This window comes from Pieris napi, chromosome 14, assembly GCF_905475465.1.
Source record: "Pieris napi chromosome 14, ilPieNapi1.2, whole genome shotgun sequence".
Classification (NCBI taxonomy): Eukaryota; Metazoa; Arthropoda; class Insecta; order Lepidoptera; family Pieridae; genus Pieris; species Pieris napi.
The window spans coordinates 979,483-1,007,471 of record NC_062247.1 but is presented as its reverse complement, the minus strand read 5'-3'; the positions used below and the strand labels follow the sequence as shown (position 1 = coordinate 1,007,471).

The window sequence follows — 27,989 nt, the reverse complement described above, 5'->3', positions numbered from 1 at the left end:
CGGCCGAGTGGCGGGGCGACAGTCGCCCGCGTGACGCGCCACGAACCGCACGCGCGTACAACATACAAACACGTCCGGCGAACGGTGCATTCAATACCGGACACCCGAAAAACAAATTGTACGACATCACATCAATTTTACGTAACGCATAAATCGCGAAAAATCACCGCATCGGCTAAAAGCGACGGTATTGCGGAAAATGCATTTCCCGGGTGCAAAGCGCAGGCGGAATGGCGGGGGGTGCAAGCAATGATGGACATCGTATTGATTTCTATCTGCTCCTCCCTTATTGTCGCGGTGCAGGGCAGACATCGATCGCTGCACCGGCCCTAAATTAACACCCCGATCGCCATCTCACCCCCAGTACGTTTTTACTCGGAGTAGTGTTGTGTTCATCGTCATTAACCTCACATGATCGCGCAAATGATCAATGTAATTATTATTTGATCACCTTAATGATTAAATTGAACAATTATCTAAATTACTCAAATTATATAAAAGGCTAAACGGGTACAGTTTTATTTTAATTGTTAAATTTATTTTAACATTACGTCTCCTTTTCGGTTTATCAGTGTTAAACGAGGGAATTAGAAATACCGTCGCTTGCCCCGGTGCGAATTAAGAATCGACTCTAACAGGAAATATTTTGCAGGATAATAACTGAAGCTTTAAAAGTGGGCCGTGACGCGCAGATTTATTTGTCAGACAAGTGAGAAAAAGGCATTAAAGTGGCGACGCTGGGCGCGCGCGTGGAATGCGCAGGAGTGGATTTGTTTAATTCGCGGGCACGGACAGATTCAGCCGTGTCTCCTTCAGAACACCCGGCCATGGCGACCGAAACCGGTAAGTATTTACTAAAATAAACGTTACGTCCTGTCTATTAATTTTCTAGTGATTATTTTGAATACGATGCGATTTTACAAAATAAATGATTACTAAGAACATTAAACTTGATAAATGGATACAATTATTAATAGGTATGCATCTAAAACCTTTCATTATTGTATGTACTTATTAACTGCAAAGAAATTATGCTTTGAATTTTATTTACGTTATAAAAATTCAATTTCTCATTATGAATTTATTTTTTCAACAAAAATTGATCTCAAAATTTGGAATCACTTAACAAAAATACAGATACAATTTGATGTATATATTTGTATCGAAAAACTGTATATCTTTGTATGATAACTGAGATTGAACGAAAATATATCGAAATTTACATACTTTTGTCCGAAAATCAACAATTCAAAGAGGTCTTTCTGTAAATTTAATCCGTCTTGTAGGCAAGTCTTATCAATTATGAAATAAAGATGAACTTATTGCAACTAAAATCACTTATCAATTATAGACTAAAATGCAATATTTAAATGCTTCCATTATTTGTATGATTTATATAAATGTATTGATTTTAATTTTATCTTGTGCTATTTATTGTAGATTGTCTATAGCAAAAGTATTTATCAACAGTTAAAACAAATATATTATTGATGAAACTTTTTTGAACGGTCGTTGTTACATTTAAGGAGGTTCGTAGAGAAAACAGCTGTAATATACACCAAGAGTTATCTAATAATAAATTGCATGCATTCTACATAATATTATATTATAACAATTTATACTAAAGCATCATTATGTATGGCTTCGGCGAATATAATTCTCATATAGAAACTATAAATCATTCCGACTGAGCACTGAATTAATCGGTAAAAGTGCAGCGCCATCTATTGCATCAAGCATATGCACAAACTCAAGTTTACGAATGAACAAAATTCGTCCCGAGACATATTAGTGTAGTTTTCGGTCCCAAGATACTTTATTTCTCAAAGAATTACATTCAATTAATGAGACTTTTTACTTTTTAATTATCGTAGAAAAGGGCTACATGGGTTTTGGCCACAAATTGCATTTCTTTGTTCATTTTCTATCCATAGATATGTAGACCTTCGTCTAACCCTGATTCAGGGCCGAATAGCGCTGTGATTTCCGTATTGCAAAAACATATTGGAATTGACAAACACAAGTCATAAGTCGTGGGAAGTCTCTCTTACCCTAAGATTTACCGCCGTCTTTCCCATGTGTTCACCATACGAATTTGCGCATAAAATGAATAGTCCATTGGGGCACAGCCTACACACGATTTCAGGGAGTCACGATCGAACCACTAGTCCTGTGTCTCTATATATATAGGTACTTTTAATTTCATTAATCACGTCACGCATTACGCAGTTGTTTACCAACAATGTAGATATATCGCGTACGTCAACGTACGTATGAGTTCGTTGATATTACCCCCACCCAATGCCCCCCATACCCCCGATCCTACAGGACTTGGGGTGAGGCGAAAGCTTTCAGTCTCGATCTGGATGAAATTATAATTTTAAACGCAAAAACGTTCTTAATTACTAGAAAGTTTAGTGACTCGCTTACAAATTATATTATATCGTTAGTTTAAGATCAGTGGAAACGTTTTAACTATTTCTTACTTGCAATACCTAACCATAGTAAAATAAATAACTAACCATTAGTTATTATTTATTAACATTATTGTTAAATTGCAACAGGACTTATTGCTGATAAGCAATCTATTCCAGGGAATCCAAACAATTTGTACGATTTTAACTAAAATAGAATGAGGCAAATTTTGCATCTACCTGGTAATTTTTAACTCCCAGAGAGAGTCATGCAAGGATTTTCCACATCAATCTTGAATCTATTGTGGAATGTATTCCCGTTGGCGGTCTTCCCTTGGAGATAAGACCTCCAATTCTTTAAAAAAGAGTGCACTCCGCGTTAAAGGCCGGCAACGCACAATAATGACTGTCATATTTTTGGCTGTCCCGTAGGCTCGTGTCTTACATAAAAAAATTGAATTAATAAACTTAATGTCCAGTGATCAATAAAACTTCGAATAGTTCAGTGTTATCAAATTTTAATTGAATTTGTGTAATGACGTCATCTCTAAACGCTAAAGCAATTATTAATTAAAAGATCGTAAACAACGGTAAAATAAATCCGCATTTAATTTTGCGTAGTTTACACAATTTGTTAAATTTGTTTATAAACCAAGTCATTATTTAATTATAAAACGAATTTTCTTCTATAGCACCTCTCTAAATCGTTGTAAACGATTTGCTCCTTTAAATTGTGATTTTTTATATGCTTTATATTTTTATATGGCGTTGCGTAGAGATGTGGGGTCACTCTGCGTCTTCTACCGCATTTACCATGGAGTCTTCAGAGGAGTTGTTCGGATTAATATCGGCAGCTGAATTTTATCACCGGACGTCGAGGCACAATACAAAATTCCACCTGTATCACCTCGACGTCCGTCGTCCCATAACTGAGCGTTTTTAAGGCAGTTTTTGCCGCACACCACCACTATGTGGAACCAGCTGCCCACTTAAGTATCCAGAACCAATTCGAATTCGTTCAAGAAAAGATCGTACCAATTCTTAAAAGGCCGACAACGCACTCGCGAGCGCTCTGGCATTGAGAGTGTCCATGGGCGGTATCATTTACCGTTTGTTTTGTTAAAATTCTTTTTAACTTTAATTATACTTGATAGGCTGATTCATATTCAAAGCGATTCTTCTAGTTTCAACGCGCTTCGTATAAATCAATCATTAAGTCTCATTTATTTCCTTGATATTATCCATAAAGATATTAATAAGTAATAATATACTTATTATATAAAAATATTTTTTTACTTAGATTATAGTCAACTGGCACCATCTATCTCTCTCACTAAGTGTTCAATTGGTCTCTAATTATTATGTGAAAATATATTATTTGTATTTACGGTGAATCCGTCTAACCTCTCACAATTCTAATTTTTTTTATAGACAACTATAATTCTTTATCTGTGACAGATTTTTGGTTCTATGAAATGCCGTTTTCCTCACGATGATTTCCTTGTACGAGTTTCTTTGTGGTTTTTTTCACTTAAATTACATTAGTGTTAATTATTTTATTTGTTAGATTAAATTGTATTTTATTTGTCACCTCGATAGCACGATGTACTTTCGGATCCAGAATAAAAAAATATGTATTTGTTTAAAAGTATCTCAGAAATGAAACAAAGTTTGGCTGAGATTCAGATACGAGACTTAGCGAAAATGACTCTTTAAAACGCTACGACATTGTCCAATGATAAAACCTTTTTCTTCTCGATATTCTGAAACATGAATCGTCATGAATAAAATTTTCGAAAGCATTTTAATCTACTATTAGAGATATACAGAGCTCCAGTGCTTACCTATGAGTTTTATTCACGGCTCTATATAGCTTTTTGGCCTCAAAACCTAGATTTGGTCAACCCCGGCTAAAATAGAGAATCTCCCTGCCTAAATTCAATTTTAAAGTCAATGTTTTATTCCCGAGTTTTATAAATTTCGCATTTTGAATACTGCATAAATGTACAGCTGGCCGGCAATGGCTGTTTACAATTCAAATTTCCACTCATTGTATTAAACGATGCCATTTGTGATTTAAGTTCAACTTTAAAATAATTCTAAAGTATTTTTAAAACTTTATACAATTAAACGATTCTTGCTCTATTAATCTGGGAGTGACATAAAAAGTTATAGTGACGCATTTGTTCAGTAGCGCCTACAAGAAAATTATTAGCAAACATTTTTAAACGCGATACAAGGGGGTGCATACATAATGCCGTCAGATTTTTATTTAATTATTTATTTTTAGAGACGTCACGAATATATGCATATCACGTATCTATCGTATACACCATATTAACTAAATATTATCTTAATCTAGATCAAGATATATTCAAACATTGAGTACGGACACAATATATATAGCCCCTATATATTTAAGAGTTTTATTTTTCTTTCTATACATATTTATTTTGTCCACTTGTAACACTAGTGTGGCACCCAGGCGGCGCCGCGGCCGGCGGTGAACAGCAATACTCATTGCGATGGAACGACTTCCACTCGGCTATGGTCTCCTCCTTCAGGCGGCTCCGGGATGAAGAGGATTTCGTTGATGTCACACTCGCATGCGCAGGCGCAACGTTTACAGCACATAAGGTAAGGACACTTTGTTACTTTGTCTCTTGTTTTAATATTTATTTTTAAAGTAGAATATATGAAAAGATCCTCTATTTGGCTGCACTAAAATCTCGACAAGTAGGTAGATTTACTGCCAGATCTGCTGCTGGCAGCTCCTCACTCTATCAGCTATTATTTGGAGACGGATCCATCTGTTCAATGACAGTGTTTGTTTCCTAAATGACACTTCTTTACCAGGTGGTACTATCAGCGTGCAGTCCCTACTTTCGACGGCTTTTAAAGGCGAATCCTTGTCAGCATCCCATCGTTATCTTGAGAGACGTTCACGACAAAGATATGGAGAGCTTACTCAGGTATTTATTTATTTAATTCGAAAGGAGTTAAGTATAATTCTAAGGCATGATAATATAAGTTTATATACTTTAAAAAAAAGATAAAGGTATTTGAGATGTGATGTTGGAATGTTACGAATACCATGGACTGCAAAAATAACCAATAAGTCCATTTTCAACAAACTAAGGATCACCACAAGACTGTCGACTATCATTTATAAACGGATTCTTAGCTACTTTGGCTATATTGCCAGGACAGAACCGAATAGTCTCGAGAAGTTGGTAGGGAGGAGTGATGGAAGAAGTCGGGTTCGAACGCCCAGCTGTTGGTCTGACCAAATAAAGACCAGCACTGCACTGACACAAGCAGAGGATATGCTGGTGTGGAAGCTGCAAGTCAACGTATCGGTTAGGGCTTTTTGATCCTTTAGCGTTGCGTAGAGATGTGGGGTCACTCTACATCTTCTACCGCATTTACCATGGATAGTGTTCAGAGGAGTTGTTCGGATTAATACTTGCAGCTGAGTTTCATCATCGGACGTCGAGACAGAATACGAAATTCCACCCGTATCACCTCGACGTCCGCCGTCCCACAACTGAGCGATTTTCAAGGCAGTTTTTGCCGCGCACCACCACTTTGTGGAATCAACTGCCCACTGCCCAAGTATTTCCGAACCAATTCGACTTAGGGTCCTTCAATAAAAGAGCGTACCAATTCTTAAAAGGCCGGAAACGCACTCTAAGAGCACTCTGGCATTGAGAGTGTCCATGAGCGGCCGTATCACTTACCAGCAGGTGAGCCTACTACCCGTTTGCCTCCTTTTTTATAAAAAAAACTTTTTTTTAAATATATTGGCCTATGCATCAATAACAACTAAGTTCTAGTTAATTGAAATCCTTTGACCTCGCAATTAAGTACAAGTCAAGGTCAAGTATGTGAGCTGCGACTACCAAAGCTTAGTTCCTAACATAAGTTTTCCTTCAGGTTCATGTATCAGGGTGAGGTTCACATCGGCCAAGAGCAACTCAAAGAGTTCCTGCGGGCAGCTCAACTGCTCCAAGTGCGAGGTCTTACAGATGTTCCACCACCAGCACCCCTCACCACACTTGAACAGAAGGCTTCACCCGTGAGTAATTGACGACTTTTATTTCTTTTCTCTTTACTTAATTCTCATTTAGAGCTATGAAATCTGTATGTTATTGACGATATCATGTATAATAAAATTTATTTTGTAAACACTTGGGTCGTTTAATAGCCATTACAGTTATTTTAACAAGCAGTCCTTAGTACGAAATATATAATCTTCAAGATTGAATTTAATAACCAAACATCTCAATAACGAAAGTAACAATTCCACTTTAAGAATTTTAATATTAAGTCATCAAAATCTGACCATTGAATATTGCAGTTTTCCTTCATAGACTTTCCTTTTCCTAGTTTTTCCTCGTTTGTTGTAATAATAGGGCAACTGAAAAGTCTGCATACCTATAATTTTCTGGGCGTCTAAATGTTATGATTATTGTATCAATTAAATACATAAGTTTTTATTAATAAAGGTTATCCTTCAGCAGTCGGCATCGTCGTGGACAGAAACCGGTAGTGGAGGGTCCAGGGAGGGCCGTGACACACAAAGAGAGGGCAGACGGTCCCGACGACCAGACGAAGGAGCGAATAACACGCCACCACCTAAGAGGGCCAGATCATCAGACTTATACCAGGCGCAGATGAAGACCAGGTGAATATAGTTTAACCTCTCTTTTTAGGGTGTAGCATCTAACGTAATGAGCATAAACCAATGGTTGCAGCAGTCGAAGGTGGTTTTGAACTGTTTCTTCTTTTTTTAGGAACTCTTATTCTCTCTCTCTATCTGCCAGTAGATAGTAATAAGTAGGTAGTAATGACAAATACTTTCGTTTGTATTTCTATATTCAAAATATCACTCGTTAACTATTAATTTTGTTCTATTTTCGGAATTATAATCAATAAGAAAACAAGTAAAATTTCGCCACAAATTAGAACAATCGTTCTATATTTAAGAAAACACCTACGCGTGTTTAATCGATGAATTCTCTATTTACGTTTTATCCAAGCTTATTAACCGTCGCCCCACTTTCTAGCAATTATAAATAGTTAATCTTCGATGACAGCTATAATATCCGCTACACAATCATTTATATTCAAATGTGGAAAACTAACATTTAAAAATACGCTCAGAGCAACATAAAAACGGTAAAGTAATTGCAAATGACCATATGGATGCCTAGAAATTCAAATTAGTTTCCTTATCGACTTTAAAATGACGTCGACTAAAGATTTTATTCGATTCTGATTCATAAATGTGCTATATTGTCTGTGGCCATCTACGGTTTTTGATTTTATCTATGACTTATAGGATGACATTACTAAATGTTTTAAATATATATAATCTGTATTACTGTCGTATTTTTAATTAGACGAAGCCAACTGACAGTAGATAATGTCACTTTGTAAAATAATGTTGCCATATTTAAAGTAATAGTGATGCGTTCAGTTCTTGTTCAATCAGATGAATGAACAATGCGTGTGAATAGTCAATCATTTCAAACAATAAAAGAATATTATTTCTATTTCAAAATTGTATAAAAGTGCTCTGATATAAGTTAGGTACTAGTACTATGTAACTACAATCAGTTTTTTGACGTCTTATTACAAAGCGTGGCGCGGCGACTATTGCCATCACCGATCATTAATTCACGGGTTTTTACTTTGTCACAACACTATTTTTATTTCATTAAAAACTGACAACACCGTAAACGTCAGTTGACTTCGTCTAATTAAAAATTCGACTATAGAGATAATGGTGAAAGAATTTCTAAAAACGACCTAGAAGCTTTTAAGTTTATTCGTTACATAGATACAACAATATTAGTTTTTCACATATAATACTAATATAAATAATATATTATATATTCAAAATTGGAATCATATTATATTGTAATTTTATACTATATACGTAGTTACAATTTTGGACATACAGCGACTCTGCAATTGAGGAAAATTATCAAAAAATTTAAATGTTGAAATAGAAATCACGTATTTTTTGAATACTTATTATTAAATTATTTAGAGGTTAAACCCGTTGTCGTTGATTCACATAAATTTAATAAAAACAAATATTTGTAACCATTGCCTAGTAACTTATGTTTCCTGCTTTTTTGTTTTTGTGTATGATTTTGTATATTATGGTAACGAAGTTAACACTTTTATAAATAAAATATCTATTCATAAGTAATCTTACAGCTACACATATATACATATAAAGAAAACAGATTACATTGTTAAACAAAATATAAGAAACGGATATTAAAAGTCAATTAAGTACATTAATAGATAAAAAAAGTAATTGAAATTTTACATTAAACAAACACTATTATTACACTTACTATTTTAAGGAAACTGTTACTACTGCGAAATAAAGTCAGTCTTCTCGCTTCCAAAAATATTTCATCTTAACATGATATACATGATAACATGTGGATACGACCAGCGAAATCAAGTACATAGATACAAAAAACAGTGTTAAATACAAACAAGCATAAAAATTAAAAATGCAAACTATAAAAGAATTAAACTATTTGAACCAAGAAAATAAATTATCGGTACTGAGTCCTAATTCTACTCTTAGCTGAGGCCAGAGAACCATGAAAAATGTCAAAACTCTGTGCAATATCATTATGGTAGCGACATACTTAACCTATTAATTGGTGAGTTTCTGCCAACGTTTGTTCGACAATATAGGATGTGAAAACATCTTCGATTGTACAAACGACTCCCGACCCGAGGAACTTGTATGGATAAACGTTCTAAAATTTCTGGGCAATCCACAATTTCGTTAATTACTTTAAATAGGTATAGCAAGTCGATGTTTGCTCTACGAACTCTCAGAGATTCCAAGTTATAAAAATTTAACCTATCCTCATATATACTTAACATTGCACATTTATTATTTTTAAAGGATAGATGGTATAAAAACTTAGTATTATAACGTGGACAAAGCTTTCTTTTACTGTAAAATATTGTTAAATTTCCACAAAGGTCGTACTAAAAGGTTTTCAATTTATCGGTGTAGGACGGAGCAACTGTTAGCGTCGCAGGGCAGCCCAGAGCGACTTGCAACTAACGGACACGAGATGGCGCTCTTCAGCCACGCTTTGGAAAACGCACAAAACCCACACTTGTCAAATGTTTCCAATAATCTGGTAAGCTAACTATTTTTGTTAAATTATATAATACGTGTAAGTAACATTTCGTGTAAATTTTTTCATAATTTCTCGTTTTATTTCTTTAGTATGTTCATGTGCTTAATCTCTAATACAAAATCAGTGGCGCTTCAATTTTTTTAGTTCTAGGCCTCATAATTCTGTATCTGTTTCATGATCATTTATCAACCTAATAGGCAAACAGCCTCCTTTACTTGGCACACGCTGTTTTTTTTCTAAGTCAAGCCAGTTTCGTCACGATGTTTTTCTTGATTGTTCAAGCGAAAGCCCATTAGTGCACAGCCGGGGATCAAACCTACGGCCTTAGAGTCTCAGCGTGTTATTAATGCAGTGTGTGCGCAGACTTAAGTGCACATTTTGTACAACTCTGCTATCCCGATACCACCAGAGTACCAAAAAATAAGATGTCAACTGTTACTTTGGGGGCCTCATAGCCTAGCGGTCTTATTAAGTGACAGCTAGGTGAGGGGTACCGGGTTCGATTCCCGGTTCGAGGGCAAGTTTTAATTTAATTTAAAATTTGTTCTCGGCCTTTGGGAGGGTTGTGCGGTACCGGGTGAGTGCCTAAACCGTACATGGAGGATATGGTCGAATTTCTAAGGCAAAAAGAACGAATTATAAAAATCTCATACTTGACGCTGGCTAATGCACAAACCATGCCAGAGCCATAAAAAAAAACTGTTACTTTTGCAATTATCACACGTAATTGTCGTTTCAGTCAGGAGACGGTGAGGAGTCATCATCAGATGCTGGCGCGAGTGACACAGAAGGAGACAACAGGACCAAACAAGAACCGGTGGATTACGACGACCCAGCTACCATGGCCAACACCAACGGAGCGTTACCACACAACTTTCCTGGACTACTTAATCTACCTGGTACGGCAAAACTATTTATATAATTCTGAATATTTCAGTAAGTAGATATAATTTTCCTAGAATTCGAATCGTAAAAGCTATTGAGTATAAACAATGTAGTGTTAGTCGTATTCCCCAGAAGGTTTTTCTTTTTATAAAATTTTAATACACTTTACAAAGCTCTTTCGATTAAGAAACAACAGAGAGTTTAGAAAATTTCTTCACCTATTTTCATCCCGGATAAATCCCTTTTGAGTATAATCTTCAATTCTTAATTTAAAATGTCTTATACCCTTTAACATACCTACGCTTATATCCATTGCAACACGTGATCTAAGCGGGAGAACTAAATACATAAGCAAACACAGTAAGATTTGACCCACGATTCCCACAAGTAACACTGTTCTCTTGTGTAGGTTTCCCCGGTCTACCTGGTCCATCAGGCATACCAGATAACTTCGGTGAGTTGACTCTTTTACCACTAATATTCGGTATGACGCAGTAATGATAATGATAATTAGAGCGGAGATATAACTGCAATTAGATCGAACTAGAACATTACACTTAAACAGTTAGAACACATTAATTATGAATTACTGCGTCATGCGATAGCATTAACGATAAAATAACAAATACGTTACATAATGAGCGATACGCAATAGCGACAATGGAAGTTAAGCGTCGGCGTAAGAGATAGTTCTAAGAATGAGTAGTGAGTAGGGCGAGCGACTGAACGTGCTCCGTCTGCCCCAGGAGCCACGTGGGCCGGCGGCGGGGAGGGCAAGTCGGCCAAGGACGAGCGCTACGCCTTCGGCGGCGGCTACGCTAACGGTGAGCCGGCCAAGCCCGCCTGCCCCGAGTGCGGCAAGCTCTACAGCAACAATAGCAACCTCAAGCAGCACATTCTGAACGTGCACGCGGCGCGCGAACTGGCGCACGCCTGTCCCGTCTGCGGCAAGGGCTTCAAAACGCGTCAATACATGCAGATCCACATGAACTCTATACATGGCGTCAAACAGAGGAGGCGCGATCCCGCCCCGTCCGCCGAACTAGACCGATACACTCACAATAGCCTGTAAATGTTTTTAACCGCCGCCTCTGTGTTACAGGGGCGGCTCTCGCGGGCGGGGCGGCGATGGGCTACCGGCCGCAATGTCCGCTCTGCGGCCGCGTCTACTCCTCCACGTCCAACCTGCGCCAGCATATGCTGAACGTGCACTCGCAGACCGACCGCGACCAGTGGTTTCCTTGCCAGCACTGCGGGAAGAGGTGCAAAACGAAGCATTACCTCATCAACCACCAGCTGCAAGCGCACGGCATTCGCCAGCGGCAGAACTCTTAGAGAAGGCGCTTCGCTCCCCCGCTCGTCGACCCGCGGGCCGGCGCCGACGTTCCGTTATTGCGATATTTTTAGACCATGTATCAAAGATAGGCCCGTTTATCGTCGGATTTGCCAACCGTTGAGTAATATTAGTGTCGGCATTGCAGATGCCGCGCGCGGCGTGTTGGCAAAGCCGGCGATAAGCGTTCACGCGGAAAGGGAAGAGCGCGGGAGCGACTCGCTAAAGTTCTTTGAGGGCGACAAAGGTTTGCCGGGCGAGCGGCTGCAGTGTCCGCTGTGCTTCGCGATATTGGACTCCCTGGCATACGCGCGACTGCACCTCGAGGCCCACTATCCCCGGGACAGTCCGGTGTGCCCTGTGGCCTCTTGCGCCCGGTATTTCGCGCACCCCAACTCGGTCCGCAACCACATGAGGATAAAGCACAGACGGCAATGGGAGAAAATGAAGACGCTCAAGTGGAGCTGCGGCTGGACAAACTGAGATTCCTGACGAAAGACTTAGATGTTAGCTATCGTAAAGCTGAAGGCTGTGAGAGTGGGAGTGGGCTTTATTACAGAGGAACCCGAATATTGATCTCTACAATGCATTTTCATATTTTGCAGTAATTGTTCGTATGTAAACATTGTATAAAACTGTAGAGTAAATTGACTGAAATTATTTTTGTAGTAGAATAGACTGATACTTTTAAGTATAACTTAGACGCGCACTGGATAAGATCGGAAATGTCGATGAAATTTCGGCTTTGATATTTGAATGGACGATTGCTTCAGTGCCGTCTGAGAGATAGTTGTAAAGCGCATTATGACTTGTGATGATTGGTGCCATTGATAGTTTACGAAGAGCAACTAAGAGATTCTTTTCCCTTCCAAACGTGTCTCTAACTTCCATTGTTGCTTCAATTTCATGTATTTCTTTATATTTAAGTTCCTAACATAGTAGATATATCGTATTTTAAATTATAAAGAACAATTTTCGGAAACAACCTTTCATGTATATAATTCATGAAGGTATTCTGGTTGTACGTATTCATCGGTTTGTGTAAGTTAAACGATGTTTTTAGAATACGGTGCAACAGTTTCTTTAGCGAAACACATTTTTGATTTACCGTTCTCTGGCCTACTTTTTTTACAAGAATATACAAATACAAAAGTGCCTGCAATATTTAGAATCGAGAAATTGTTGCACACCAAGCTTCTATATTTTGACCATAGATAAGACAATACGAAATAGAATTAAATGAAATCAAATGCCTTTCAAAGCAATAGATAAGAAAGAATATGTTCAACAAAATAGGGTTTATTTTTTAAAGTCCGTTTAGAGCCTTGTAGGCGACGTGCACAATCAAACATATCTAGTCAACGTAGAAATCGAAATTTATGAATCTTGTATATATTTCCGTTCGCATATATTTTCTGATATAATATATAGAGCTACATAGTTTATAGAGAGTACATATTTTTCAATAGAAGTCGCAATTCCAAAGTGAGAGAACACAATACGTCAATGTGGTTTTAAACTGCTATATTTCGCATAAAGACTGATGATTCCTAAAGAATATGGCGGTCACATCCCGAGTTTATCAATAAAGGTAGTACCTACTGGGGGTAAAATATTTATGGAGTAATCGCGTTAAATACACAAAAACTCAATGCTCGCTTAGAGCTAACTAAAACAGCTCAATATCAAAACAATGGCATATTTTATTAGTTTTATAAAGTTCCATGCATACTGGTTAAAACCACAAGACTGGGTTGTTCATTAAAAAAATATATGCGATAGGAATGAAATAGTTCCGAATATATTAATCGGATGAAATTTAGGAAGTAGATAAAATTGTTCCTGACGCCTGTGAGGCATTGTATTTAAGGAATATAAATATTTTAAGCGTACAATTTTAGTCCCATAACCAAATGTTCAATGTGAGTAACGAGTCTAGTTGCGATTGTATTAGTGATATCGTATATACGTAATTTAATTTTTACCCAACGAAATTGTCTGCTTATATGAAACATAACAATAAACCTACGAAGTAGATTATGTATTTTCAATTAACACTCGCTTAGGAAAACAGGTAAGGATAGTAAGGACGTGGAATAGTTTACGAAAACGCAATTTAAAACCTTGATACTTTCAGGTGGATGTCGACGAACACAGGACTTGCTGCGCGTAAGAGCTACCGATCCCAGACCGTGCCCGAAGTGCGGTAAAATCTACCGATCGGCGCACACGTTGCGAACTCATCTCGAAGACAAACACACCGTGTGTCCGGGTTACAGGTGAATATTTAAACAAATTTTAATATTACTGTTATTGCCACGAGAATGTAAGGGCTCCTATTTCACCATGCCTGCTAATAGAGGACAAATCTATGTTTTTAATTTATTTTCTAATTATTAATTACTTAAGATGGCATGTGGAAAAAGGTGTAATGGTTGCAGCTCCTTACATTGTGTAAAACAAAAAACACTTGGCGATTAAAGAGTGGCGGAGAGTATATTGCCAGTTCCTCTCTTCCGTTCTACGCCCTTGATTCGAGAACTGGCAGTAAATGTAAAATTAGAAGCAATACATATATATATATTTATTTTTTGACGTTCATAAGTGTACATTTTGTTACCTATATGAATAAATGATTTTTGAATTTGAATTTAAAAAATCATTATACGACAACTGTGGAATCTAGTAGAATAGGACTTTTTCTTTGACTTAAAAACTCCTATGTCGATTTTAAACAGCTTAAAAATACTTTTTGTTTAGGTTTTAATTTAAAAAATCCCCTTCTAAATACAAAAACTCAATAATTAATTTTGTAACTAGATGCGTGCTCTGCGGTACGGTTGCCAAGTCCCGCAATTCTCTCCATTCCCACATGTCGCGACAACACCGAGGTATCTCCACAAAGGACCTGCCCGTGCTGCAAATGCCTACGCGTTTTGATCCAGAACTCGCCAGCCAGTAAGTTGTATACAATTTAGTTTAGCTGGAAAAAGGATAACTGCTTGCTTAAGAAAATATATGTAAACCTCAGAATTATACTGGCTTTGTATACTTTAGTATGAATTCTTATTGGAAACACTGTATAATTAAATACACTTTTTAGATTACTAGCAAAAGCCGGTGTAAAGGTATCGCCAGAACAGCTTCGAGCTCGAGCGTCTCCAACAGGCCCTCGCAGGTCTGACATAAAGCTGGACGCAAAATCTGCGGCTTCTGAGAGCAGCTCTATCTGTGGTGACAACGACCATGATGATTTAAGCCAGTCGAAATACCAAGACAGTATTCCCGTTTCACCACCACGTAAGTCATTTCGCTCGGTAATTTTTAGGGTTTTTTAAAGAGTTAATAAAGAATCACCTGGAGATCATAATGGAGATTTGATTTATGTTTAACCTCTTTTAGATATAAACAACTTGACCAATACGACAATAACAAAAGTGCCAGCGGTCCGGGCAGTGACAGCAAAGGCTGTAGAGAACCTTCCACATGGCATGACGGGTATGAAACATGATGACTATCCTCCTGGCTTCGGAGGCGGCTCAGCACTATTGGACACTTACCTTCAGTACATCGGAGAAAATGTTTTTGGTAAGAATTTCTAATACTGTATTTTCTAATCTGGCAGTCACAAAAATTATTTGGGACGAATCTTGAACAATTATATATTATTACTAGCAGACCGGCCAAGCGTTGCTGTGGCTAAGGTTTTTTTTTATATTACATAGTAGTAAACTATTCAAGGGAAACGATAGGAGAACACCAGTTATGGGGACCACCATGCTTTATTGGTGGCTATGCCATTAAATTGTAGCTTATGTGAAACGTTGGTACTTTCAACACAGCGCCATCTGTTAAAATGGCGACTATCAAATAATAAACAAATATTTTGCAATAAAATAATATTGCGGTTATAAATTGAGATGTAAGCTATCCTATCTTTTAAGTTAGATCAAACTGCACACGGTGTGCAAATTTGATTGATATCGGTTCGGTAGTTTAGGAGTCCATAGTGGACAAACAACGTGACACATAATTTATATATATTAGATTAAGATATATGTACACGAAAACGCTATAGCTAATTTATTTTACTTGAAGGAATGAACGCAGCGAAACTTGCACAAATGAACGCAATGCACATGGAAAGAAAAACGTACGACGAACCGTCGCCACAAATGGGATCTCTCCCACCGCCACCAACGACTCTTGCGCATCAACGCTTCCTCAAACAAATGCAAAGGCAGTACACAGAGAATATGGGCAAGCCTGACATTATGCGCGACTCTGAACAGCCGTTGGACCTGGGAAAGGAGAGACAAAGAAACGACAGCATCAGCGATGAAACCGACAGACAGGATTTGGAGAAAGACCTGAACAAAGACTACTATAAAGGCTACAATGATGACGACAGGAATAGGATACACATGTCGGAAGACCAAGAGATCCTGGGGCACGAAGACGAGTTCTCCGAAGAGGACAACAAAGCCGCCGCCTCATGAAATAACGTATTGTGCGAAACTGACATTGTTAATGGTTTTTGAAACGGTGCTTGTGTGTTATGTTGTCGTTTATTGTTGACCCGTGGAATGTCTAGTGCCATCACTGGTAAGTTCGGTTTGCACAATGTTACGGTTGACCGTAGACATCTCACCCGACCAAGCCATGTTCACTAGTAACCCGTTTTGACTCGCCATTGAGATTGTTTTAGTAGTATTGTAATCTAGTGTAGTGACTCGTGTAATACCCCGTCACGTAGGGTACTTACATAGTAATTCCATCCAGCTACCTCAAATGCGCCAATTCGGCGTCGATTTAAAAATATATATCCACACAAATTGTGAAATTCCATCCATCTACCTCACTTCAATAGATTTTATTTAATATTTTATACAATTTATAGATATAACTGTTGTTTTATGCATTTTGCAGATTGCATTTATATATACTAAATAGAGTATATTGTAGGTAAATATATGCAAGTCATTCGGCGGTTTAGCGCCGTTCGTAGAGTCGTAATGTTTATTTTAATAGTGAATGCACTCACTAGAGGAACTTAGACTGTGTCACAATAGTAGAGTATTGCCCGAGGAGCATTACCGTGTATTCGAGCACATTTTATATTTATAACTGAGCAGATATCTTTGTATACGAACAAATAACAGAGCTTAAAATATACTATAATATTCGTAAGCGCTTACGAATCGGAAAGAAAATATATGTTTATATAGTTCTTTACGGACAAATTCTAAATTTTAACATCTTTTTGTCTTGAGACTGAATTTTTCAAATTTTCGAACGGTTAAAATTCACATATAACTTACAAATGGGGTAATGCGTTGTATATACTATTTGGTGATATGTAAATTATAGAGAAATAACAAAAGCAATAAATAAAGTATACCTTGATGTTGCCTTCTAATAAATGTAAATGGAAAGTGTGGTTTTATGTACATTGATGTCTAGGCCGATCGTACCTAGGTACAAGAATGTTTATTTTGTAGTAATGATGTGGGCTGGTTACTTAACAAATACTGTGATTACAATCTCATATTAGCCTTCAATAATTATACATATTTTTTAGAGTACAATGTTATAGTTATTTAGTGTAAGGATATTGGTAAGCGAGTCACAAATATATTTACTTCCCGAAGCTTAGTATTCACGTTATTCAAAGAGAACATAGAGCAATAGATGGAGCATTTAACCTTTTATATGGAAGATTTTTGAATCTGTACAGTTGCCACACTGACCTATGGCCATTAACATAGACAATAAATTAAGAAATATAATTCTGTGAACTATGGAGATAAACCAACTAGCAGTTGTTTGTAATAATTCATCGTATGAAGAATAGGGATGTTTATTAAAACGTCAGTTTGTTGTCAATGTCAATTGCCCAGAGACAGTGTGGTAGCTTATCCGATTCCCCAATAGAATAAGTACTACGGGTTAATTGAATTATGTTAGTGTGTTAGTGAGATTTAAGAAATAAGTCGGTTTGTGTTTGCCTATACATTAACCTTGTTGACAGTTATCAGTGTTGCCATAGTGAGTAATTATTTCGACTGTACATAAACTTTGTTTAGAGAAGTGTGCTAAACACGATGTTATAGTACTTTTAGATTATATTTACCACAAACAGTTCATAGTTGTTAAAGCACGGTACAGAAGCAATAGTTACCATGTGATGAATATATTTTTCTGAACACAGTTTTGCATACCACAGATTAAATATTCAGCGCGTTGGTATTATACTGATGTGAAAATTACGCATGAGGCTATTACATACGAAATTTTATTTTTAGGTGATCTTTCAGGAAAATTTTCGGACAATGACAATTGACATAATTAATCAATATAATACCAATCGTTCAAGTTGTTAAAACATATTCTTATATACCAGTGAAGATATTATTATTAATTAGGACTCTAAGTCATGCTCTAGTATTGTATAAATTATGTTTAGTTACCTTGGAACTTGGAAAGTTCATTTTTTATCTTACCTCATTAGTTCTCTCTTAGGTGTCTCGATGTTCTATGAACATGATTGTTTGTGCACTATTTAATATGTATGCATGTCTTCTTGCGACTAAGTTTATAATAAAAGCACAAAAAAATGTTAAAATGCCGAAAGGTCTCATGCTCTTCATTAAAATTGTGTTTTTTTAGATTAGCAAATGATTTAGAAGATAATATTTATGTTTATTTGTTCGCCATGTTTATGCCATGTACGTTAGTGTACTAGATGTATGCCGCTTCTCTACATTATTATAAAGAAAATAAAAAATAATTGTTTTGAATATGGTTGTTTTAATGCCCGCCATTTCCTTTAAGCGGAGGTGAGAATGTAAAAAAAACGTTAACGTGTTTCGTTAGATTGTGATTAGTCCAATCACTGCCACGCGATACGATTCGTGTATCCGATTGACCAATCGCAGCCAAACGAAACGCACCCAAACGAAACGCACCCAAACGATACGCACCATAGTTTTGTGGTTTCATGTCTCAGCCTGCATCAAGTAAAGCCTTGCGATTCTGTAACTCACTTTTCGAACACTCACAGCGGCTGACTGTGCTGACTAAAATGACTGATTTGAGCGCGACCGCCGCTGCGAAAACCGCTGTGCGAGTTCGAAAAGTAAGTTACAGAATCGCAAGGCAGGATTCTAAAATGGGACAGGCCTTTGCATCTTGTTTCTAATAAATTTAAAAAGGTAGGATTTTAACCGAAGTTAAAAGAAAGGACATAAACAAATATTATTTATTAAATGGAATCACATACATCTTAACTACATTGAAGCCTAAAGCTAGAAAAATAAGTTACAAGTATATAAACAAATAATACACTTAATACAAAAGTGAAAATATATTCAAAAGACCAAGCTTGCAATTTGTACAAAATTATCTATTACTAGTGAAATAAATTAAATTTGGTGTCGCGATAGTCCTCTACTCTTTTTTCAACTCCTTTTTAGTAAGAAGATAATGAACGCCCCAAAAAGCGGTCATTCTGTAACAAGGCAATATTGCACTATAAGTGGCGTGGTATACTCAAACCTCACATCATGTGTTCAAACTTGGGCAATGTAATTTTTGAAGTTATACTTCATTTGGCGCGGTAGGGACAAATAATGATAGTAAAATTTTACGATGCGCGCGCACACCGTCACAAAAAACCGACACCCTGAAGTTAGCTATAGTCAACATTTTAGTTTTTTCTAATTTAATCTCGTTTTTTCTACAAACGTAGAATAAATTTTTGAAAAGATTTTATCTTGTTACGCCAAATAAGTATAACGTATAACGCGTGTACATAAGTACATACACTTTTTTTCTACTTATTTATAGTTGCTTGTATGCTGCAATAAAAACAACGTCCGGAAACCATGACCATATCAAAAACATATTAGGTTCTGTCAGTCGAAGTCTGGACTCTGTATCTTGGGCATAGACCCTAAAATCGGTGAATAGTGAATCACAGAAGACTGATCACCAACTTGTTAATACAGAATAATTAACAATGTGAACCCAACTGTCTCTACCCTATATGGTTTTATAAGGTACTAGCAATACCGATACCGATGTCGTTGTATCATAAAAGTTTTATTTTACTTAGTTTTCTTAGTTTTTAATCAGATTATTAGGATACATACTTACATTTATAATCTCATCAATATACATATTTTACTTTACAAGGAATATATATCTAATACATTTACTATTAAGTTCGTAACATAATTTAAGTAGAATGTTCGACATTAGGAAATTTAAAAATACTCCACAAGTATTGAACAATTCAAGTGTAATGAAATGATTTTTTTAATCAGTCCAGGAATTTTTAGCTTGATTATTATAAATTGTAAAAATAAAAACAAAACTTCAAAATGCAAAACTTTCTTCTATAATATTGCAGAAGAGATTTATTTGTAGAATTTCAGTGTTTTAGAACTTCCTTATACACAACATTTGACGCAGTTTGTTTGGTAGCAGCAAAATTATTTCATATTTTGGAGCTCCGACTCGGGATAGGCCAACATACAGGCCCATGGGTAAAACATTCAACAGCGCACGCGATGACAGATTTTTTTTATGGTCTAAGATCCCGATATACAACGACCTTCACCGAGATGCTTATTTAATGAAACTTATTTTATATATAATTTAATACATCAATAAATATAATCCATATGGGTTGCCTAGCAAATTTCAGTCCAGAGTATTTTAATTAATATTAAAAAAAATATTTTTTTAAACATTTAACCGGTATGATTATTAGATAAATTCTATACCAAACGAAAGTATGAAGCCCATAGAATATGCAAACGTTAGGTTGTTTTTAATCAATTAATTATTTATGTGTATATTTTTTATGTGACACTAAAGTATAAATACATCTTTAGTAAATAAGAAAGTTATAGTGATACATATATAATACTACCCTGATTAAAAGTATTGATTGAAAAAAATTAAAAAAGTTTACTACATGCAAATTATAATTTTTTTTTTTTAAATATTAATTAAACATACTCTGGACTGAAATTTGCTCGGCAACCCATATGGATTATATTTATTGACATATTAAATTAAATATAAAACACGTTTCATTAAATAAGCATCTCGGTGAAAGTCGTTGTATATCGGGATCTTATACTATTATGGATAATTCTTTCACACCTTGGGTTATATTATTGCATTTTTGTTAGGGATCCCTACTGAAGTTGTACTTCTTTAGGCGCGTTATGAAAAATGGATGAGAGTGAAATTTTACGATTGCGCGCGCACCTATGACACAAAATTGGCAGTGTGATATAGCGTGCGCGAGCGAGATAGGAATAAGACAAACTACAAGTAAAAAGAAATAGAATATGCGTGAAGCTAACTTCACGCATATTCTAGCTTAGCAGCTTAACAAGAATTTTGAATGACCATGACAATTGACATCTGACAATGACATTTACCTTTTAAACAAATATAGGAGTTTTAATTATTGTTTAAAATTAATAATTATATACCTAGTTATTTTCATTATACAAAATATTTGTGAAATAATATAAAATATTTGTGAAAAAACTGTGCTAACCTTCCTGAGTGCTTCAATACAATTGAGGTTAACTATCCGTATGTATTATCGAGTATTATTGTTGATTAAAACTGAAACATGAACCATTATTCATTGCTTTTGTTTATTGCGTTTGTTACAGCAACTTTTTAGAAATATTCTACGACCCTATATATCAATAATTGAGAACAAAGATTTAAGCACGAATACTAATAAGGAGAAAATGAAGGCTTGGAGCGATATAACAGAGAAGTAAACATTTTAATAAGTACCTGCATCTCAAAAAAATGACCACATTATTTAATCAAAACATCAGATTTAATCTAGCAAATATAAGGACAAGAGACAAAAAACAATTGATGAATCAGTGGAAGTGCACTAAATTGAATACAAAAAAAGAGTTGTCATCTTATCGCCGTGAAACATCAAAAACTGGAGGTGGAATAAAGCCACCATCACCTTCTCGAGACACAATGGTTTGAAGTAGATTTCAATGAATTTGATTGTGATGGTGTCGAGGTAGGAATGTTAATTATAAATATGATGTATGGTGATGTTCAAGGTTCAACCTTTCAAGCATAGGCATATGCTTACAACATTACTTTATTCCCCTACAGCGTAGTTAGAGATATTGTAATACCTCAAAACATCCATGTTGCACTTGTAGTACCGAAACTCTGTCCTGCCAGAAGTGAGCCCATTCCCACTTATAATGGACAGTGGGTATAATACACCTTAATACCTGAGTGCGAACCACTCACCATGATACTTAAATTAATAGATGTTATTTATATATTTCAGGTTATTACAAATAAAATCATTTTGGAAACAATTGATATCCCAAAAGCAAATAAAGCCAACAATGACAAGGTAATAAATCAGTTTTGACATAACTTGAATACTAAAAAAGCCAAACAAAGGTGTGCACAACAGTGACAACATAACTTAACAATTTCATTATTTTGTAGGATTAAAGAAAGGTTAAAGAAAATCATGTTGAACTGAACAACAAGAATCCCCAAACAACTCCAAAGAAACCTACAAGGAAGACACCGGTATTATATTTAAATTATCTCTATCTCTAAATAGAATAAAAGAAAGTTGCTATCCAGGTCTGTAGCATGTGCTACAAATTATATTATTAATACATTTATATAATTATATTAATATAAATGTGTTAAAAAAATTATAATATGAATTATAAAAAAATTTAAGTTTTGCATGGACAGAGCTTAAATTAATATTCTCTTATTTGTTGCAGAAAGCAAGTAGTTTTGGAGAAGCCTCGTAGATGCACAACCAAGTAATGATTAATTTAAAATTACAAACCGAAATTCTGATGAAGACATTAGAGTCACTTAAAAATAAATAGTATAATGAAATAAAAATGTTTTAAAGATAAATAGTGTTTTATTTGTTTAATGTAAGAGAATAATAATAAATATTTATTTAATTAATTTTTCAAATGTAAACTGAACTTTATTGACTTTAATGACTCCTTTTCCAGTCTTTGATTATTTAATTGTAATTAATTATTTGCATGCAATCAAAAACTATTTTTAATAATGCCAAAGAAGTATAACTTCTTACGCGCGTACATAAGTACAGGTAAATTAGCTTGGAGAAATTTTTGCGTTTGTAGTAGTGTATGGTCAGCAAATAAAAAAAAAAACAACATTTTATTTTTAGTTTTTATTTTTTTAAAGGTAATATACGTTTGTGGCTGGAGCACACCAAATGCGTACACGTCTACGCATACGCACTACGTACTAATACGGACGTGAAAATGTGTATCCACTGCATTGTAATCTATGGAACTGTATGAGGCAGATAAGCCAGTTCCAAATATTACAAGCAGTGAATGCCGGTTTTCACTTCAGTGAAGACGTGTATGAATTAGGTGTTCTCCGGCCATAAATGTTTTATTCTAATAATTCATCAACCCCAGGCATATCACAATCATCCCCATCCTCGCTTTCATCAGATGAATTATTTAAATTAATTATGATTCGTTCTGATATTGTGTCTAAAGCTGCGTCTCTACCCTGATATTTGTTTTCCTCCTCAATAGCATGCAGACAAACTTTTCTCCATTCCTCTACAGTTATGGCGTTCATTTTTTCTTCAGCTAATGACATTATAACCTTCATATTCATTGCGACATTCTTTTTTGCGACATATGTTTTCACTATCCCCCATATATTTTCTATAGGATTAAACTCCGGATGGTATGGTGGTAAACGCAGCACAGTATGACCGTGCTGTCGTAATATTTCGTCTATCTTGTACTCTACAAATCTCGCCTTGTTTTGCAGAATCAGTTCATATAATTGAGGCTTAAGCAACGTGGATGAATGCTCAATGTTTCGCAATGTCAGCCAGTCAATCATTTGCTGTTTTCTAGAATTACTATTCGGTGCAGGATTTTGTATTGAGTTATGATATGGTGCGTTGTCAACAACAACAACACTATTTGGTTGTAAGTTGGGTATTAATTGAGTTTGAATCCACCTTGAATAGTTGTCATAGTTCATATTGTCGTGGTAATCTCCACTTTTTTGGTTGGCTTTAAACATAAGCAATGCATTTGGTATAAAGCCATCCATACCACCGGCATGAACAATGATTAAGCGGTTGCCTTTCGATATATGTTGCTTCAAACCTGAAGTGCTTCCATCTGACCAAGATTTCGAGAGGGTATGTGATGTATGTATATATGTTTCGTCGGTGTAAACAATTGGTCGGCGTTGTTCACGATATTCAGCAATTTTCATCAAATAATTAATTCGCAAGTATCTAATTTCGTGTTTTTCCATAAGAAGTTTCCGGTTATCTTCTGTTTGCTTCCAATTAAAACCTAATGACATGACGTGTTTTCGTAACGTGCTGACACAACCTTTATAATCGATATCTTCTTTTAATTTTGCGTGCAAAGTTTTCAAAGTGGGAATTTCTTTATTTGTGATGTGGAAGTCATGAATTGTTCTTCTGATAACTTGCTGATCAAAGTTATCGATTACTATTGTAGGTTTACGATTCGGTTTCTTTTTAGGAGATTTAAATGTTACTTCCTGATCTGAAGGTCGACATTTGCTTTCTGATACTACCTTTCTGACGGATGCTATTGAAATTCCCGTTGATTTAGCAACTAATTGAGTGGGAGTCATAATACTGCTCGGGTTGTTATTACACTCATTTTCGAAATATTTGTACAAACAGTACAAAACTTCTTTAGTTTGAGAAGTCAAAGGCTTGCCTCGACCATGTTTTAACACTGGAGCCATTTTTAATTAACAATATAAAGTTGCAACACTTACACACAAATTAAACACTTCAACAAATATTATAACAATAATAACAAACAATAACAACAATCAACAAATACAAAATTTAACAATTAACGTAATAATTATAATTTTTGAATGAAATGTGTGCTTTATGTTCTAACAGTACCAAGCGACTGACGCCGGACTGCACGTGGCACCTGCGGACAGCGTAAACTGGTTTATTCTGGTTTTGTGCGTGTTTCCACTTTCCACTATCAAGTGACGATTTTTTGCTTTAGATTGAAATATCTCGGAAACGGTGCGTCCTAGGCCAAAAATAAATTTTGACCCCCCCGTAGACCCCCCGGAGTTTTAAAAACCTAGATGAAAGGAAAAAAAAATATATATCGGTCTCTCCTCTTTGAAGTTTCACTTCTATCGTGTGTGAATCGCGCACACACCTTTTTTTTATAAAGTCAAAACCTTTTTTTTTAAATAAAAACTTGTTTTTATTGATAACAAAAATCAGAGTGTTGCTAGGGATAAGTATAATATTAAATAGTAATGTTAGGATATCGAAACATTTTTGTATAGGCCAGAACGATATAGTGGAAACGCGCTCTAAGATCTGAGTAATATACACACCACTACATATGCAAAAATTTCTCGAGACTAATTTCACTGTACACGCACCCTTTTTTTTTTTTTTTGTAATTGTATGTTACCTATGTCAGTCAGTGAAAACATTACAAACACACAAATGTTTCCTCTTTATAATATTAATATAGATAGGTGAGACAAAAAATTTAAAGCTAATAACTATATCAATAAATGATATTAGAGTAACTTACAGACAGGCCAAATGCTATTTCTTGCTAGCAAGTGCTATACCAAGGCCGACCAGACTGCCAATAGCCAACACTGCACCTCCCGCCACTGCAATGCCAATTAAACCTTCCTTTTCCATACGTTTGTTAATTTGACGCTGAAATTTATAACATTACATTTGAAAACCACATTATTTGGCATTGTCTTTTATTGACATAACTTTCACACATTTGAAAATAATTTATTTATTTGATAATAATTTGATGATTTACAGCGTTGTCACCGTGAGCACGCACGCTGTAAAGCACGCGAAACGTTAAATTTAAAATTATGAAAAATAATTGTAAATACATAACTTCAATCCGGTAAAAAATTGTTTTATTATCAAACAACATTACTTGTTAGTTCCAGCATTTCATTGGGATTTATTTATACTTGCACCCCTGAGAAAAGATACTTTAGAAAAAATAAATTCATTTCATTCATTAATTGATATTTATTAAGCATTATAAACGGGCAAATTATTATTGTTTTCTTATAAAATCTGCCATTCATTAAAACTGCTACAGCCTTGCATATGCATGAGTTAATAATGCAATAATAAATAACTTGTGTCAAAGGGAAAATTTTGACTGCATATCTTAAATATTTGTTTATTACAAAATAGGGCATTGTACTCAAATAAAAACAATGTCAAGGTACTTCAAGCAATAATAGCCATTTCGTTAATTACATTAACCATTAATATTACTGATTAAATAATTTATCTGGTTGTTTTAACAAAATGTAACTCACTACAGATTTCACATTCAATCTTTAACATATATTTTCGATATTTTTTTGGAAATCTCCTCTCCAAATATTAAGCAATACGGGTGGCTTAGATGATTGGGCCGAGCATTGTAGTAGAAGACACTAAATATAACACAAATTTCCTGAAGAATGTTCTCCCAAACTGAGTAGTGGCTGACTAGAATAGGCTTCCGGAAAAGCTGCATTAAGCTGCTAGTGTGTTAATATACATAATATAAGGTAACATGGTCATGAATGGTAAACTTGATGTTTAACAATGATTCTGGATTCCATGTTGATTTTTAGTTTACTAAAGTGAATTGATTATTGTTTTCGAGTTCAGACAAAGAGACAGACTAACATGACTGTAAGAAGGTAAACATCAAATATGATTTCTACAATTTATAATAAATAAATAAGAAATACTATTCGTATTTCTTCTCTTAGTTTAATAATTACATTAATAACTTACCTCTAACACTAGAACTTGCTGATTAGCTGGTTCAATATCCAGGAATGCTTTTACATAATGCAATGCCTTATTATACTCCTTGATTCTAGCATTGCCAATAGCAAGGTAGAACAGGTAGTCCCTTTTCCCCTCTGCGTGTGTATTGAACAAGTCTTTTAAAAGCAAAATACCCTGTAATAAATTAATACATTGAATAAGGGTTGAGGTAGCTGAAAATTATTTACAGTAGGTATTATATTTACATCTTGAAATGTGACTAGTGTAAGGTAATGTCATTTCCATACAATATTATATTAGACCCTGAGGTTCAAGTACAAGACTAATCACTCCTCAGTGTCAGGGTAAATAGATTCTTAAGATAAAAGCAAGATCCAGATAGATCAAGATTATTCCTTCATACTTGTTGTTTTACTTTGTTTTAAATATTCACAAACATAAGACAATAAAAATGAAACAAAACTTCTATAAATAAATGTGTCTAATAATATTGATCACACTGTCAATCAAGCTTAGATTGCAAAGATGAATTACTGTCTAAGAAATCAATTGTACTTCATTTGCTTATTTTTTTGTAAAAACATATATATATATATAAATAATTATTAAGTCAAATTGATTTGGATTTACCGTCATAAGTATTTACTGAAAAGATTAAAAACAATGACTAGTCTCATTAAAATATGATGAAACATGCAGGTACCTTTCTTATATCTGCAGCATATTTGCTTCTTACAAGACACCACGCATATTCGAATTGTGCTTTATGCGTAACTCTGCCTTGGTGCAACTGTTCGTGGTAAACTTTCTCGAACTTCTACAAAAGTGCATAAAAATGCATGAGTCACCAGTTTCAAAACATAAAGAAATCGTATCTGTCGTACTTACTTGCAAATCTTCCGATGAAACCACCTCATCTAAAACGTCATCCATTATGATATTATGAAATTACGAAAAATCTTAATCAACCCTAAAATCTACAAAACATTAAATAATAATGACTTTAAATTTGGGCAATCACAAATATCTATGCAAAATAATGATTCAACAACCACTCAACCAGCAAAATTATTGATGAAATGTTGACATTTCAAAGTGTACAATGTGCAGTGCGCAGCTATCATTTAAGGAGCCTTATTGGCTATAACAGGCCAGCAGATAGCTAGATAAACAGCTGATATTGGCGTTGTCTCTAGTGACAACTGACAGCTTGACAGCTTGATAGTGTACAATTGTCCAAAAGTACAATCGGT

The 27,989-nt window shown here is 35.3% G+C and overlaps 2 protein-coding genes across 11 annotated transcripts; one reads left to right on the top strand and one right to left on the bottom strand.

The window, feature by feature from the left end:
* The first annotated feature begins 9 nt into the window (after positions 1-9).
* On the top strand, positions 10-18,622 carry LOC125055776 (protein abrupt). Of its 8 annotated transcripts, none has more exons than XM_047658363.1 (14): positions 10-118; positions 653-843; positions 4,888-5,051; positions 5,271-5,386; positions 6,351-6,492; positions 6,923-7,100; positions 9,468-9,604; positions 10,344-10,503; positions 10,899-10,943; positions 13,960-14,101; positions 14,643-14,780; positions 14,926-15,122; positions 15,225-15,410; positions 15,921-18,622. In XM_047658363.1, exons 2-14 carry the CDS (start codon positions 828-830, stop codon positions 16,319-16,321), a joined length of 2,022 nt encoding a protein of 673 aa, XP_047514319.1. In that variant the 5' UTR covers positions 10-118; positions 653-827; the 3' UTR covers positions 16,322-18,622. The 8 variants fall into 8 exon arrangements, with proteins under 8 accessions (XP_047514319.1, XP_047514322.1, XP_047514320.1 ...); XM_047658366.1 differs by lacking the exon at positions 10-118 and adding an exon at positions 143-432 and having other exon boundaries at positions 4,900-5,051; XM_047658364.1 differs by lacking the exon at positions 10-118 and adding an exon at positions 144-363.
* Positions 18,623-19,069: 447 nt separating this feature from the next.
* Positions 19,070-27,866, bottom strand: LOC125055799 (mitochondrial fission 1 protein). 3 transcript variants are annotated; one of them, XM_047658408.1, is made up of 6 exons: positions 27,625-27,866; positions 27,440-27,553; positions 26,740-26,910; positions 25,499-25,632; positions 20,977-20,996; positions 20,201-20,409 (listed from the first exon to the last, which is right to left on the bottom strand). In XM_047658408.1, exons 1-4 carry the CDS (start codon positions 27,667-27,669, stop codon positions 25,513-25,515), a joined length of 450 nt encoding a protein of 149 aa, XP_047514364.1. In that variant the 5' UTR covers positions 27,670-27,866; the 3' UTR covers positions 20,201-20,409; positions 20,977-20,996; positions 25,499-25,512. The 3 variants fall into 3 exon arrangements, with proteins under 3 accessions (XP_047514363.1, XP_047514362.1, XP_047514364.1); XM_047658407.1 differs by lacking the exons at positions 20,201-20,409; positions 20,977-20,996 and adding an exon at positions 19,070-19,332 and having other exon boundaries at positions 25,495-25,632; XM_047658406.1 differs by lacking the exons at positions 20,201-20,409; positions 20,977-20,996 and adding an exon at positions 19,070-19,332 and having other exon boundaries at positions 27,625-27,865.
* Positions 27,867-27,989: the final 123 nt, after the last annotated feature.

What these genes read in the sequence shown, in the direction of transcription:
- LOC125055776 (XM_047658363.1), top strand. An exon ending in TTGAACAGAAGGCTTCACCC is followed by an intron (nt 6,493 to 6,922) that starts GTGAGTAATTGA and finishes TTATTAATAAAG; the next exon opens with GTTATCCTTCAGCAGTCGGC. An exon ending in CAAATGTTTCCAATAATCTG is followed by an intron (nt 9,605 to 10,343) that starts GTAAGCTAACTA and finishes TTGTCGTTTCAG; the next exon opens with TCAGGAGACGGTGAGGAGTC.
- LOC125055799 (XM_047658407.1), bottom strand. Translation starts at nt 27,669, where the DNA reads ATGGATGACGTTTTAGATGAGGTGGTTTCATCGGAAGATTTGCAA. An exon ending in ATGCTGCAGATATAAGAAAG is followed by an intron (nt 26,911 to 27,439) that starts GTACCTGCATGT and finishes AATTTATTACAG; the next exon opens with GGTATTTTGCTTTTAAAAGA. An exon ending in AGCAAGTTCTAGTGTTAGAG is followed by an intron (nt 25,633 to 26,739) that starts GTAAGTTATTAA and finishes TATAAATTTCAG; the next exon opens with CGTCAAATTAACAAACGTAT.